This window comes from Myxine glutinosa, chromosome 4 (genome assembly GCF_964187855.1).
Source record: "Myxine glutinosa chromosome 4, kmMyxGlut1.1, whole genome shotgun sequence".
Lineage (NCBI taxonomy): Eukaryota > Metazoa > Chordata > Myxini > Myxiniformes > Myxinidae > Myxine > Myxine glutinosa.
In genome coordinates, this window is record NC_136264.1 from 70,496,997 (window position 1) to 70,511,879 (window position 14,883).

At 43.6% G+C, this 14,883-nt stretch overlaps 1 protein-coding gene across 7 annotated transcripts in view; it reads right to left on the reverse strand.

Moving 5' to 3' along the window:
* Positions 1-10,935: 10,935 nt before the first annotated feature.
* The window catches only part of LOC137416428 (uncharacterized), a 58,903-nt gene continuing 54,955 nt past the window's right edge, over positions 10,936-14,883 (reverse strand). For all 7 annotated transcript variants that reach the window (XM_068102012.2, XM_068102015.2, XM_068102013.2 and 4 more), the window contains one exon: positions 10,936-12,296. In XM_068102012.2, the coding sequence (XP_067958113.1) occupies positions 12,115-12,296 (182 nt within the window). In that variant the 3' untranslated portion in view covers positions 10,936-12,114. The remainder of the gene's footprint in view (positions 12,297-14,883) is intronic.

The following is a 14,883-nucleotide window of genomic DNA, read 5'->3' on the forward strand; positions in this document are numbered from 1 at the left end:
ATGCATATGAAAAACACAAATGAATGGGTCACTTTGTTTCCTAATGGGATATGAATTTATATTTTAGACTGCCAGTATATATGAGCTTGTCTGAGTTGTTACTAGTGATTTAGTATAGTTTTTATTATTATTTATATTTACAGAACTAAGACATTCTTTTCAAAGTATTGTGTTGAATCCAATATTTGCCTAGATAATTTCCAAATAAAATTATATAACAGACTGTGATAGATAATATTAAGTTGAAATTGGTACCATTGGATTCCTTGCCCCCAAAAACATACATTTAGATACCAGAATCAAGTCAATAGCTGCATTACGTCCAGAGATAATAGCAAATGTAGATTTCAAGTGGCGGCCATTTTGAAATCCAATATGGCGGACATAAAGAGAGAATTTCAAGTGGCCCAATATCTGAAAATGTTCGCAACATATCAATGTACATTTGTGCCAAATTTGGTGCTTGTATCACAAAATGCACAATTCTTTTGAATATTTGGGCTAAGCCACCCCACTATCTTGGTTATAAATGGCGTTTTCAGAGCCGCGAGGTTCTATATATGCCACGCACCTAACACTTTCCCACATGAACAGATGGTACAGGCAGCATCATTTCACCAAGCTTGTTCCTCACATACTCACGCCCTGCGAGAAAACGTTCGGTTAGTGGGGTATGATTTAAAATCAGTAACAACCAATCAACTCTCTTCGTACGAGAGGACGAAGCAAGCACGAGGGCGAAGAAGAGGAGTTTTTTTATACGGACTTTCTTCTCGAGGGGCCTGGAGCAAAAAGGCGCAATAACGTGGAGCAGGTGAATACTGTACTTCACTGTCCTTTGGTTTCCCTTGGGACTATCAGCAGAGTGCGACTTCACCACCTGCTCGCTTTTCACGACAACCCGACGAACTTTTCTACCTCCCAGGGTTTGTTTTTTTTCCTTCCGCCATTTTAGATCACTTTTTGCCGGTGGAGTATCCATTTTGTTTCACCACCGAAGTCGCCATGAAGCATTGGTGTTTTCGTCTCCTGAAAATTAACGTTTCATGGCGGGTTTACCCGCCAAGACCTTCGACCAACTTCTGGGAAGCATTGGCTGCATCTCGGTGGAACATCCATGATCCACCTTTACTTCCGTTTGCCATGTTCGTCGAGTGTGACGGAGGCAGAGGATTCCCAGCAAGCATCTAACCACCGTATGATCACACCGCATAATTTATACATTGGTGACCCCAACGTGATACGGTCGTTTAGATCAAGAGTTTCTACACATTGGGACTCGTATCTATTTTGGATTACTAATCAGGATGTCTGATCCCGAGGTACAGGTTCCTGCCAATGACACGTTTACAGAAGCCACGTCACCTTCCCCAGTTGTGGTGGTTGGACTGAAACTCCCTCCATTTTGTCCCAACGACCCAACCTTATGATTCGCGCAGGTGGAAGTCAAGAAGTGGAATTTTCACGCAGGTGGAATTTCCTTACATTGTTGGCTCCCCGCGACCAGAGATTGCTCAAGATGTCAGAGATTTTCTTGTCAACCGGCCGAGGACGGACAGATATTTCAAGCTCAACACTGAGCTCATATGGCGTACCTCCGCATCCGAGACGATAACATTTTGAAGCAGCTCTTTTTGCAGCATTTTCCCAACAACGCTCAACTCATCCTGGCCTCTATCAGTGAACCTGTCACCATCGATTGGAACAGAGTTCACTGACAAGATGGTGGAAGTGGCAGCACCAACATCTTCCATTGCTGCTGCTACATGCCAGCCATTGAGTGCAACGTTTCATCATTCGGTCATTCGGGATTTGCAGTCGACCATCATCCAGCTCATTGCACAAGTGCAGGCCTCACTTGTAACCTGCAGGAGTGCGGTTTTGATCCTACAACTCCTCACGATTGAGTACCCTCCTTCATGAATACCCCAGCACAACCCGACCAATGCACAGCGATGCAGTAGTCAGACACTCTGACTGCTCATTATTATACACGTATTTATTGTTATTTTTTTTTAAAACGCTTCTGCGCACTGCCCTTGAGGCTCAGTTTTCAAGCCATCATCTACAATTCCAATAGAAGAGACATAATTATTCTTTTATGGAAAATGTTTTTTGAGTTTGTTTTATCCTCAAAATAGACTGTGGTGAACACCACATTCATGTTAGAACATTGGCCTTTGAAACCTACCCTTGGGAAGGGGGATAGACACCTGTACAAAACACAAACTGAGTGCTTTATATGGTAGATTACCCAGCAGGCTTGGCTATGCATCAGTGTTGTTAACGGTGTCCTGTTCTTTCTGAGTAAAGGCTACACTCTGAGTACAAGCGAAACAAGCTTGTTTCTTGGACACTCCCTTCGGCTTATCTCAAGGGTTGAGTTATGAAAGGTTGATGGGGTAATACAGACAGGGTCGGCGTCATGGGGGGGGGGGGCATTCGCGGGCCATGCCCCCCCCCCCCCACCAAATGAATTATTGTGCCTCCCCTCCTCCCCCATCCCCAGGCCAAGCCTTTGGTGCCAAACTTTGCCAGCCTTGGTTTTCATGATTATTACGCAAAATGTTGAATGATTTTTGGGTCTGTCAGCTTTTTAAGAGTGGACTATGCAGTCTATTTCAAATGATGTTCTAATGACGTGCACAGTGCAGTGTGTGTGAGAGGGGAGAGAGCGACAGAGAGAAAGAGAAAGAGAAAGACGTGGCTTGCACGTAGGCTATATTTTGTGGTGTGTGTGTGTGTGTGTGTGTGTGTGTGTGTGTGTGTGAGTGTGTGTGTGTGTGTGTGTGTGTGTGTGTGTGTGTGTGTGTGTGTGTGTGTGTGTGTGTGTGTGTGTGTGTGTGTGTGTGTGTGTGTGTGTGTGTGTGAGTGTGAGTGAGTGAGTGAGTGAAAGAGAGAGGCTTTGCAGCATGTTTTTAAATTCGAACTGGGTTGGTGTGTTGGTTGTTGACGGCAAACTTATCAAGCACTAGCAGAAGTACCCGGCATTGCCGGGCGGGGGAGGGGAGGGGAGGGGAAGGGAGGGGAACGGGGGGAGAGCGAGCCCCTTGGTAAAGCGAGCGATTTTTTTTTTTCATAGCGTTTATATCGTCATAGCGTCATAGCGATTTTTTTTTTCATAGCGTCATAGCGTTCATAGCGTCATCGCGTTCATAGCGTTTCATAGCGTCATAGCGATTTTTTTTTTCATAGCATCATATCGTTCATAGCGGTCATAGCTTCATAGCGTCATAGCGTCATCACGTGATCGCTCTGAGCGAATCAGCGCCCACCTGCTCTGATTCCGTTAAATCCGTGCGCTGAAATGCGCTGAGGTAAATATGAATAAAAAATATGGATCGTCAAATATTTTGAGTTCGGCCATGTTCGTCCCAGGCTCAATGGCCATGTCTATGCCAAATATCAAGCACGTAAGCCTCTCCGTTTAGGAGTCTATCGGTAACATTACACACACACACACACACACACACACACACACACACACACACACACACACACACACACACACAAACTGTGTTTTATATCTACTAGGGCATGCCCGTACTATATATATATCTAAAATTATATCCCCCCCCTCTATTTACATGAAATGGTTTGGTCCATGAAATGTTTTGGTCCATTCGCAACGCCAAAGCGAACGGCGAACGCTTTACATGAAATGGTTTGGTTCATGAAATGTTTTGGTCCATTCGCAACGCCAAAGCGAACGGCGAACGGCTTGCGAGTACAGAACTGCTACCATCATCAAGTAGAAAGAGAAGAGAAAAAAAATGAAAAGGAAAAACATTCCAAACCGCGAGGGAAAACAACACGGCACGTCGACACAACAACGTGTCCTGTGATTGGCCGTACGTGGCTGCCAGTAGCTGCCCCCAAAAAAAAGCTTTCACCGTCCGGCGACTGAATTTAAGGGGAAAAATAAAACGCTCTTCGCTTAAAACAACGCCCTTCGCTCTGACTGAATTGGGACAATGTTTTTATGTTTTTAATTGAATTACTATCCGTAATGGCGCACGCTCTCACGGGAGCTCCGGAAGGTCGTATATCGCAGTTACGATGAATCGCAAATTCGTTTTTATTAGTTTTAAAACATCGTTTAACGCCAACATAGCGCCAACATAGTTTGCAAACGTGAAATAAATGAATACGCTCTCAAATGTGCCATCCGAGGCAGAGTGTGTTCGCCACGTTCGGCACACGCGATAGCTCGCTGCTCTCTGATTGGTTGAATCGTTTTTTGGACATAGCTCGGTAAGTAATTGTCCGATTAATATGAAACCTTGAAAAGGCACATCCTCGGGTCCCCAGCAATATACCTGGCAAGTTTAAAGTATATCGGACCCGTGGTTGTCGAGAAACAGCGGTCACAGACAAACAAACACACAGAGATTACTGGAATTATAGATAGATCTATAATTCCAATAATCTCTGTGTGTCTGTGTGTTTGTGTGTTTGTCTGTGACCGCTGTTTCTCGACAACCACGGGTCCGATATACTTTAAACTTGCCAGGTATATTGCTGGGGACCCGAGGATGTGCCTTTTCAAGGTTTCATATTAATCGGACAAGTAGTTACCGAGCTATGGCGATTTCTTTACCAAACTCCGCAAGCCGTTCGCTTTGGACCAAACCATTTCATGTAAATAGAGGGGGGGGGGGGATTGTCACCGTACTCGCAAGCCGTTCGCTTTGGACCAAACCATTTCATGTAAATAGAGGGGGGGGATTGTCACCGTACTCGCTAGCCGTTCGCTTTGGACCAAACCATTTCATGTAAATAGAGGGGGGGGATTGTCACCGTACTCGCAAGCCGTTCGCTTTGGCTTTGCGAATGGACCAAACCATTTCATGTAAATAGAGGGGGGGGGATATAATTTTAGATATATATATAGTACAGGCACGCGGGCCGCACCAAGGAACGGGCACCCACGTACGGGCACGTCCTTGTATATATAGATTTCAGGAGGAGGTGGTGGTCGACTCCAAGGGATCTGAGTGATATATAGTATTGTAGGAGGGGGTGGTGGTCGATTCCAAGGGATCTGGGTGATATTTAGTATTGTAGGAGGAGGTGGTGGTCGATTCCAAGGGATCTGGGTGATATTTAGTATTGCAGGAGGAGGTGGTGGTCGATTCCAAGGGATCTGAGTGATATATAGTATTGTAGGAGGGGGTGGTGGTCGATTCCAAGGGATCTTGGTGATATTTAGTATTGTAGGAGGGGGTGGTGGTCGATTCCAAGGGATCTGAGTGATATATAGTATTGTAGGAGGGGGTGGTGGTCGATTCCAAGGGATCTGGGTGATATTTAGTATTGCAGGAGGAGGTGGTGTTCGATTCCAAGGGATCTGAGTGATATATAGTATTGTAGGAGGGGGTGGTGGTCGATTCCAAGGGATCTGGGTGATATTTAGTATTGCAGGAGGAGGTGGTGGTCGATTCCAAGGGATCTTGGTGATATTTAGTATTGTAGGAGGGGGTGGTGGTCGATTCCAAGGGATCTGGGTGATATTTAGTATTGCAGGAGGAGGGGGTGGTGGTCGATTCCAAGGGATCTGGGTGATATTTAGTATTGCAGGAGGAGGTGGTGGTCGATTCCAAGGGATCTGAGTGATATATAGTATTGTAGGAGGAGGTGGTGGTCGATTCCAAGGGATCTTGGTGATATTTAGTATTGTAGGAGGGGGTGGTGGTCGATTCCAAGGGATCTGAGTGATATATAGTATTGTAGGAGGAGGTGGTGGTCGATTCCAAGGGATCTTGGTGATATTTAGTATTGTAGGAGGGGGTGGTGGTCGATTCCAAGGGATCTGAGTGATATATAGTATTGTAGGAGGAGGTGGTGGTCGATTCCAAGGGATCTTGGTGATATTTAGTATTGTAGGAGGGGGTGGTGGTCGATTCCAAGGGATCTGAGTGATATATAGTAATGTAGGAGGAGGTGGTGGTCGATTCCAAGGGATCTGAGTGATATATAGTATTGTAGGAGGGGGTGGTGGTCGATTCCAAGGGATCTGGGTGATATTTAGTATTGCAGGAGGAGGGGGTGGTGGTCGATTCCAAGGGATCTGGGTGATATTTAGTATTGCAGGAGGAGGTGGTGGTCGATTCCAAGGGATCTGGGTGATATTTAGTATTGCAGGAGGAGGTGGTGGTCGATTCCAAGGGATCTGAGTGATATATAGTATTGTAGGAGGAGGTGGTGGTCGATTCCAAGGGATCTTGGTGATATTTAGTATTGTAGGAGGGGGTGGTGGTCGATTCCAAGGGATCTGAGTGATATATAGTAATGTAGGAGGAGGTGGTGGTCGATTCCAAGGGATCTTGGTGATATTTAGTATTGTAGGAGGGGGTGGTGGTCGATTCCAAGGGATCTGGGTGATATTTCGTATTGCAGGAGGAGGGGGTGGTGGTCGATTCCAAGGGATCTGGGTGATATTTAGTATTGCAGGAGGAGGTGGTGGTCGATTCCAAGGGATCTGAGTGATATATAGTAATGTAGGAGGAGGTGGTGGTCGATTCCAAGGGATCTGAGTGATATATAGTATTGTAGGAGGGGGTGGTGGTCGATTCCAAGGGATCTGGGTGATATTTAGTATTGCAGGAGGAGGTGGTGGTCGATTCCAAGGGATCTGAGTGATATATAGTATTGTAGGAGGAGGTGATGGTCGATTCCAAGGGATCTGGGTGATATTTAGTATTGCAGGAGGAGGTGGTGGTCAATTCCAAGAGATCTGAGTGATATATAGTATTGTAGGAGGAGGTGGTGGTCGATTCCAAGGGATCTGGGTGATATTTAGTATTGCAGGAGGAGGTGGTGGTCGACTCCAAGGGATCTGAGTGATATATAGTATTGTAGGAGGAGGTGGTGGTCGATTCCAAGGGATCTTGGTGATATTTAGTATTGTAGGAGGGGGTGGTGGTCGATTCCAAGGGATCTGAGTGATATATAGTAATGTAGGAGGAGGTGGTGGTCGATTCCAAGGGATCTTGGTGATATTTAGTATTGTAGGAGGGGGTGGTGGTCGATTCCAAGGGATCTGGGTGATATTTCGTATTGCAGGAGGAGGGGGTGGTGGTCGATTCCAAGGGATCTGGGTGATATTTAGTATTGCAGGAGGAGGTGGTGGTCGATTCCAAGGGATCTGAGTGATATATAGTAATGTAGGAGGAGGTGGTGGTCGATTCCAAGGGATCTGAGTGATATATAGTAATGTAGGAGGAGGTGGTGGTCGATTCCAAGGGATCTGAGTGATATATAGTATTGTAGGAGGGGGTGGTGGTCGATTCCAAGGGATCTGGGTGATATTTAGTATTGCAGGAGGAGGTGGTGGTCGATTCCAAGGGATCTGAGTGATATATAGTATTGTAGGAGGAGGTGGTGGTCGATTCCAAGGGATCTGGGTGATATTTAGTATTGCAGGAGGAGGTGGTGGTCGATTCCAAGGGATCTGAGTGATATATAGTATTGTAGGAGGTGGTGGTGGTCAATTCCAAGGGATCTGAGTGATATATAGTATTGTAGGAGGAGGTGGTGGTCGATTCCAAGGGATCTGGGTGATATTTAGTATTGCAGGAGGAGGTGGTGGTCGACTCCAAGGGATCTGAGTGATATATAGTATTGTAGGAGGAGGTGGTGGTCGATTCCAAGGGATCTTGGTGATATTTAGTATTGTAGGAGGGGGTGGTGGTCGATTCCAAGGGATCTGAGTGATATATAGTAATGTAGGAGGAGGTGGTGGTCGATTCCAAGGGATCTTGGTGATATTTAGTATTGTAGGAGGGGGTGGTGGTCGATTCCAAGGGATCTGGGTGATATTTCGTATTGCAGGAGGAGGGGGTGGTGGTCGATTCCAAGGGATCTGGGTGATATTTAGTATTGCAGGAGGAGGTGGTGGTCGATTCCAAGGGATCTGAGTGATATATAGTAATGTAGGAGGAGGTGGTGGTCGATTCCAAGGGATCTGAGTGATATATAGTAATGTAGGAGGAGGTGGTGGTCGATTCCAAGGGATCTGAGTGATATATAGTATTGTAGGAGGGGGTGGTGGTCGATTCCAAGGGATCTGGGTGATATTTAGTATTGCAGGAGGAGGTGGTGGTCGATTCCAAGGGATCTGAGTGATATATAGTATTGTAGGAGGAGGTGGTGGTCGATTCCAAGGGATCTGGGTGATATTTAGTATTGCAGGAGGAGGTGGTGGTCGATTCCAAGGGATCTGAGTGATATATAGTATTGTAGGAGGTGGTGGTGGTCAATTCCAAGGGATCTGAGTGATATATAGTATTGTAGGAGGAGGTGGTGGTCGATTCCAAGGGATCTGGGTGATATTTAGTATTGTAGGAGGGGTGGTGGTCGATTGTGAGGGATCTCAGTGATATTTCGTATTGTAGGAGGGGGTGGTGGTCGATTGTGAGGGATCTGAGTGATATTTAGTATTGCAGGAGGAGGGGGTGGTGGTCGATTGTGAGGGATCTGAGTGATATTTAGTATTGCAGGAGGAGGGGGTGGTGGTCGATTCCAAGGGATCTGGGTGATATTTAGTATTGTAGGAGGGGGTGGTGGTCGATTGTGAGGGATCTGAGTGATATTTAGTATTGTAGGAGGGGGTGGTGGTCGATTGTGAGGGATCTGAGTGATATATATAGATAGTCGCGCGGCAAGGAACATCACGTGATCGCTCTGAACGATCGATTGCAACTATGCGTCCTGTCGTGGGCGTGGCCAACGTGGCCTCATGCTCCCAGGTGATTGGCTAACTCGAGCTCGAGAGAGCCATAATGCGCTACGTTATGGCAAAAAATATGAATCTAAAGATGAAAGGGAAAAAAACCTATGTGGTGTGAATGGCAATGTTCGTCGCTTAAATGTGAAAAAAGGCAATTGCTTTTCGCTCTGAAATACGTGCGAACACGTAACTGAGTTAATGGCGGCAGGGAACATCACGTGATCGCTCTGAGCGAATCAGCGCGCTACTCTGCGACCGGTCAGATCCCGGTCATAATATTTCGCGCTGAGATAAAAATATGGTAAAAGCATATTATGAAATAAATTTTTAGGTCAGCCATGTTCGTCCCAGGCTCAATGGCCATGTCTGTGCCAAATATCAAGTACGTGAGCCTCTCCGTTTAGGAGTATATCGGTAACATTACATACACACACGCACACACAAACTGTGTCACCAACTTTGTCAAATTTTTAAAATGCTCAATTTTCATCCAATTGACTTGAAATTTGAAAAGGATTTGCATATCTGGTCACTGAATTCAACCACCAATTATATTTTACGTCAACATAGGCCAGAATTCTAAAATCCTCAATTTTCATCAGATTAACTTGAAAATTTAAGAGGACTTGCATATCTGGTCACTGAATTCAATCCCCAACTAGTTTTTGAGGTCAACATAGGCCAGATTTCTAAAATCCTCAATTTTCATCCAATGAACTTGAAATTTTAAGAGGACTTGCATATCTGGTCACTGAATTCAATCCCCAACTCGTTTTTGAGGTCAACATAGGCCGGATTTCTAAAATCCTCAATTTTCATCCGATTGACTTCAATTTTAAGAGGATTTGCATATCTGGTCACTGAATTCAACCATCAACTATTTTTGAGGTCAACAGGGGGCAAAAGGTCAACATAGGCCAGACTTCGAAAATCCTCAATTTTCACCCGATTGACTTGAAATTTTAAGAGGATGCATACCAGGTCACTGAATTCAACCAACAATTATTTTTAAGGTCATCAAAGGCAAACAACTTATTTTAGCGATTTCACAAGTATCGTGCTATGCATGATATATTTATTGTTTGTTTGTCTGTGAACAAGATAGATATCCCAAAACGTTGTGGACGGATTCAGACGAAATTCGGCAGAGAGGTTGCGTATGTGACAAGGATTAGATTATTAGATTTCGGTGAAGATCCGGATTCGGATCCGGCAGCATAATTTTTTTAAATGATTCGTCACCAATTGGGAGATAGGGCCAAAAACGATATATAGCAGGATATCAACATTTTATTGACCGATTTGGACGAAACTTGGTGGAAAGGTTGGGTGTGTGACAAGAACGAATCGATTCAATTTTGGTAAAGATCTGAATATGGATTTGGATATGACAATTATTTAATCCTTAAGTGATTCTTCACCATTGAGAGATAGAGCGAAAAGCTATATATAACATGATATTTAAAAAAGTTATGGATGAGTTATCACTAAACTAGGTGAACGAGTTGGTTAGGTGACAAGAACAAGCCGATTAGATTTTGGTTCAGGTCCTAATCCAGACCCGGCCTATCAGTGGATACAAAACAAACTGCTCAGCCTGGCGGAGGTATGCGCTCTACCGAGTGCCGTTCATGTTTGTTATTGTTTTCTTCTTCTTTTGTACGACCAACTCTCAATCATCTGGCTCATTCTATCCCCACTTGGTCAAATGCGCTCCCTGGGTCCAACACACTCCTCGTTTTCAAACCTAAATATAGACAGATTACCTCCAATACTTCACCCCGAGTGCCGTTCTAGTTTAAATTTAAATAATATTCTCAATCAAGTACTGTACATTATAAACCTAAATAATAGATTAAAGGCCAGAATTTCAATAAACCATACTTTTTAACCAACTACACCAAAGAACTACTCAAACAGACCTTTTCCCACCAAAACAAATGATTAATCTTCAAACAAAATGGATAAGAAGGAACAGAGTATAATCTAATAATACAAGAAGGAACTGAGGGAGTCCTCCACCACTCCCTTCCAACCAATGCATATTGCATATACCATGACATGAAGCCATGGGGGCTTACTTTATGCACTCTGCTCGAAGGCGTAAGCCTATGCTACATATTCAATCACTGCAAAAAAGGCCTTCAGCAATCTCAAAATTAAACCAAAATTAAACACAAACAAATAAAAACACAAGGATAATCTTTGAATACAAAAATCATTTATCATTAAATGAATATTACATTTATATGGTGATACAAGCGTGCATGTTTTCATGTTCACAGTATACAAGTAATAAAAAAAAATACAATGCATCACAAATGATTCCCAAAGTCGATGGCGTTCCAAGCCACCTTTTTAAGGTACAAGTGGAAATAGATGAAACAAAGGTAGGATCTGCATAGGGGGAATCTGAGACCAGAGTGAACGAGAAGGACCAGATAAGGTCGGAGTACGATAGACTTCTTGTACACCAGTATTTACCAATCGTACATGATTTCCTGATGGATTCAGTAGAGCCGTGAGTGATGTAACAACATGCTAGAGATGTAACAGCCAATGATCATTTCGAGGAGAAAAAAATGTAAGAACAAGGGGTTTGATTTGAAAAAGAATAATAATAATAACCATGACGACATCCTCGTTTTGTAGTTGGTTCATCAAAAAGCCATCAATCATGTACTAGAATAATATTTCATAGAAAAACTGCTCGCCCTTAAAAAATAATCTCCATTTTTATCAAGGCACAGATCTACTGTGCTAAGCAGTAAAATATCATTTTGAAACAAACCCCTGATATCCCAACCACAGTGGGAGGGGGGAGTTTTTTTAATTTTTATTTTTTACAAAGGTATTGTTGGATGGGTTGGGGGCAGAGGAAAAGGGGTGATTATGTAAAACATGAAAATTACATAGATAAAGGAAAAGCAAGTATGATAAAAAGTGCCAACACGTTCAGTCACAAAAGAAGTCCAACTTTGGTCCCAAGCCATGCACACTGCCCTCACAGTAAGCAGAGAAAGAATGCTGTACAAAAAGCACAACAAATACAATAATTATATTTATAGCATTGTCACACCGCAGTTCTAAAAGATTAACCAAAGAAGAGTTTAAATCCTCTTCATTCCCAATTTGCAATGTTGCAAATAGGCATCGCAGTCAGGCATATCGAGCTTTGGGCCACCCGTCTGCATCGGAACCTCGCACTGCTAAGGTGGCCAAGGAGTGAAGAGGGTAGGAGGAAGGGTTGCAGCCGTTCACATCAGGGTAAGGCCATTATTCAGAAAAGAAATTTCCAATGTGATGACCTCCTGCCTCTTAATTTCAATGCTTGCACAGCTCTCATGTGCTGGCCTTCTATTCCAAATGTCCCGAGATAATCATTACACCAGCAAGTGGCGCTTGCGATGGAGCGCAAGATGGTCAGAGCGAGAGAAGCTGCGCTCACAGTCGGCACACTTGAACGGCTTCACCCCGGTGTGTTTGCGGTAATGGCGTGTGAGCTCGTCCGAACGTGCAAACTTCCACGTGCAGCCTTCCCATGTGCAGCGGTATGGCTTTTCACCTGGCAGGGAGCAGAAGAAACAGAATAGTCTTAAAATATGTTTCTGTGCATTCAATATCCTGCAAGGGTGCACACCAACCTGTACCTATGGGTGTACTTTATCCGAGGAACCCAGCCAGGTAAATCAAATTTCAGCATCTACTAACGAAGCAGCATTAACTCTTAGATGCAGGCATCAAAAATCCTACATAAACGCAGCCATTGGGCCTCGGAGGATTCGTGAAATGTTTTTTTTTTTTTTTTTTAAATAGATCTTTTTTCTTTCATATCCTTTTTCAATCCAAGTCGATGCTCATGGATGTGTATTTGCTCAGAAAATGTGAATCATTGATCCTATTAGTTAGAAGAATCCCATGCAAGTAATGAATCTTTTTTTTTCTTTTTTTGCAAAATTTTTTTTTTGTTCTTGGTTTTTTCAACTTTTTTTTCTCTAAAAAGTTGAGGCTCATGGAAGAGTATTTGCTCAAAAAATATGATTCACTAATCCTTTTATTTAGAATGTATATGTCCACAACTGTCAAAAATCCGACACCTTTGCAGCCATTGGGCCTCAGGGCTTCGGAGGCCCCACAAATGTATTTGTGTAAAGTTTTTTAATTTTTATATTTTTGTCACTGAATTATTTGTAACCAAGTTAGAGGAGCATATAATGAGGCTGATATCAAGAAACTAATGATATAGTATAGTAGTACAACAACATTAATGCGGGGCCTCGAAGGACCCAGGCCTGCATTCGTCTCGGATTTTTGGGTTATAAGTGAAGAATGAAGATTTTCCCACGAGCCTGAATGAATTTTTTTTATTCATGTCACTGAATTTTGTGTAACAACATGAAAGTTGGTAAAAATGAGGCTCATTCCAAAAAATAATAATTGTGCAGCATAGTTTTTGCAACAAAAAAAACCTTGTGGGCCTCCGAGCCCCAATCACTGCATCCAAGGATTAAAGAAGTTGATGAATAGTTGTTTTTTTTCCTACAGTGTGTGTGCCCCTGTGGCAGGTCTTTCCACCACAGAGGTGATCTTAGAAGACCACAGCTGTTCCTGTGATAGCACTCAAGCAGCAACCAAGCTATCCCTGTCATTTTGTTCAGGCAAGCCATCATTGCTTTTCAATGGACGGCTGCAAGATATGTCTATGTGTATGGTGTATATGTATGTGTATTATATACGAGTAAAAAGCCCGTCAAAAATGACCGGTTGGAACAGTTTATTTGACGGTGCAGCCATGCGAGCCTGCCAAAGTCTGAATCCTCGGCCTAGCTGTAAGGAAAATATGAATAGCCAAGGTAAACCTGACCAGAGGAAAGTGTCATGGCCCAACTGCTTCAAGCATCATTTGCAGCGCCCATTTTGAAGATAATTCCGATGACACCGACATGTATTCCCAGTGAGGGATGGGAAAATTAAAGGGATTGAAAGCTGACACGATACCTACGAAAATTAAAGATACTTCTAATCTAATGGAGAAGAAGAAAAAGGACAGAACAGCTGCGTAAAAGCATGAGAAGCTGAGGGTAAATAGCCTTTTTGTTTTTTTGCATTTCTATTTAACATCGGCCATGATCGTAATCAATCAGTAACTTTCAATGCTACGTATCACGGTATTGGAAATATGTACAGGAAGAGCCGTATCAGACATGGCAGGGCTTATATATATATATATATATATATATATATATATATATATATATATATATATATATATATATATATATATATATATATATATACAGTGAAACCTTGACTTACGAGTGCACCAACTTACGAGTTTTCCGAGATACGAGCCGTCGCTCGGGCGGTTTATTGCTTTGAGATGCGAGCCGAGATCTGAGTTACGAGCTTACGCCACCCGCCACCAAGTGGGTTCCGGTCACGTGGTTATCTTGCCGTGCAAGCATCTCTGCCGTATATCGCTGCTGTTTTGTTTTCGCATTTTGGTTATTTTGGAGCTTACGCCACCAGGTGGGTTCTGGTCACGTGGTTATCTTGCCGTGCAAGCATCTCTGCCGTATATCGCTGCTGTTTTGTTTTCGCATTTTGGTTATTTTGGAGCTTACGCCACCAGGTGGGTTCTGGTCACATGGTTATCTTGCCGTGCAAGCATCTCTGCCGTATATCGCTGCTGCTTTGTTTTCGCATTTTGGTTATTTTGGAAAATTTTCTTAGTTTTAACCATGGGTCCTAAGAAATTGAGTGCCAAGGGCAGTACTGAGAAGAAGAAGAGGATGATGTGCTTGGATATAAAACACGCAATCGTCGAAAAACATGAGCGAGGTGTGCGTGTTGTCGACTTGGTGAGGCGGATGTGAAGGCAGCTGAAGATTTTATTATAACTTTTGCCGAACTGATAGAAGCCGAACGACACATCCCCCAGCAAATCTTCAACTGTGACGAGACAGGGCTCTTCTGGAAAAAGATGCCGAGGAGGACGTATATAACGGCAGAGGAGAAGAGCATGCCAGGCCACAACTTGTTCAGAGTGCCGGCGATAGCTCGCCTTCTCTTTGTGGAAGACACAGTGAGATCCTCAACATCCAACAACTAATGGGACGCAAACGGGGCGCCCAGTTTAGCGGTACACACAT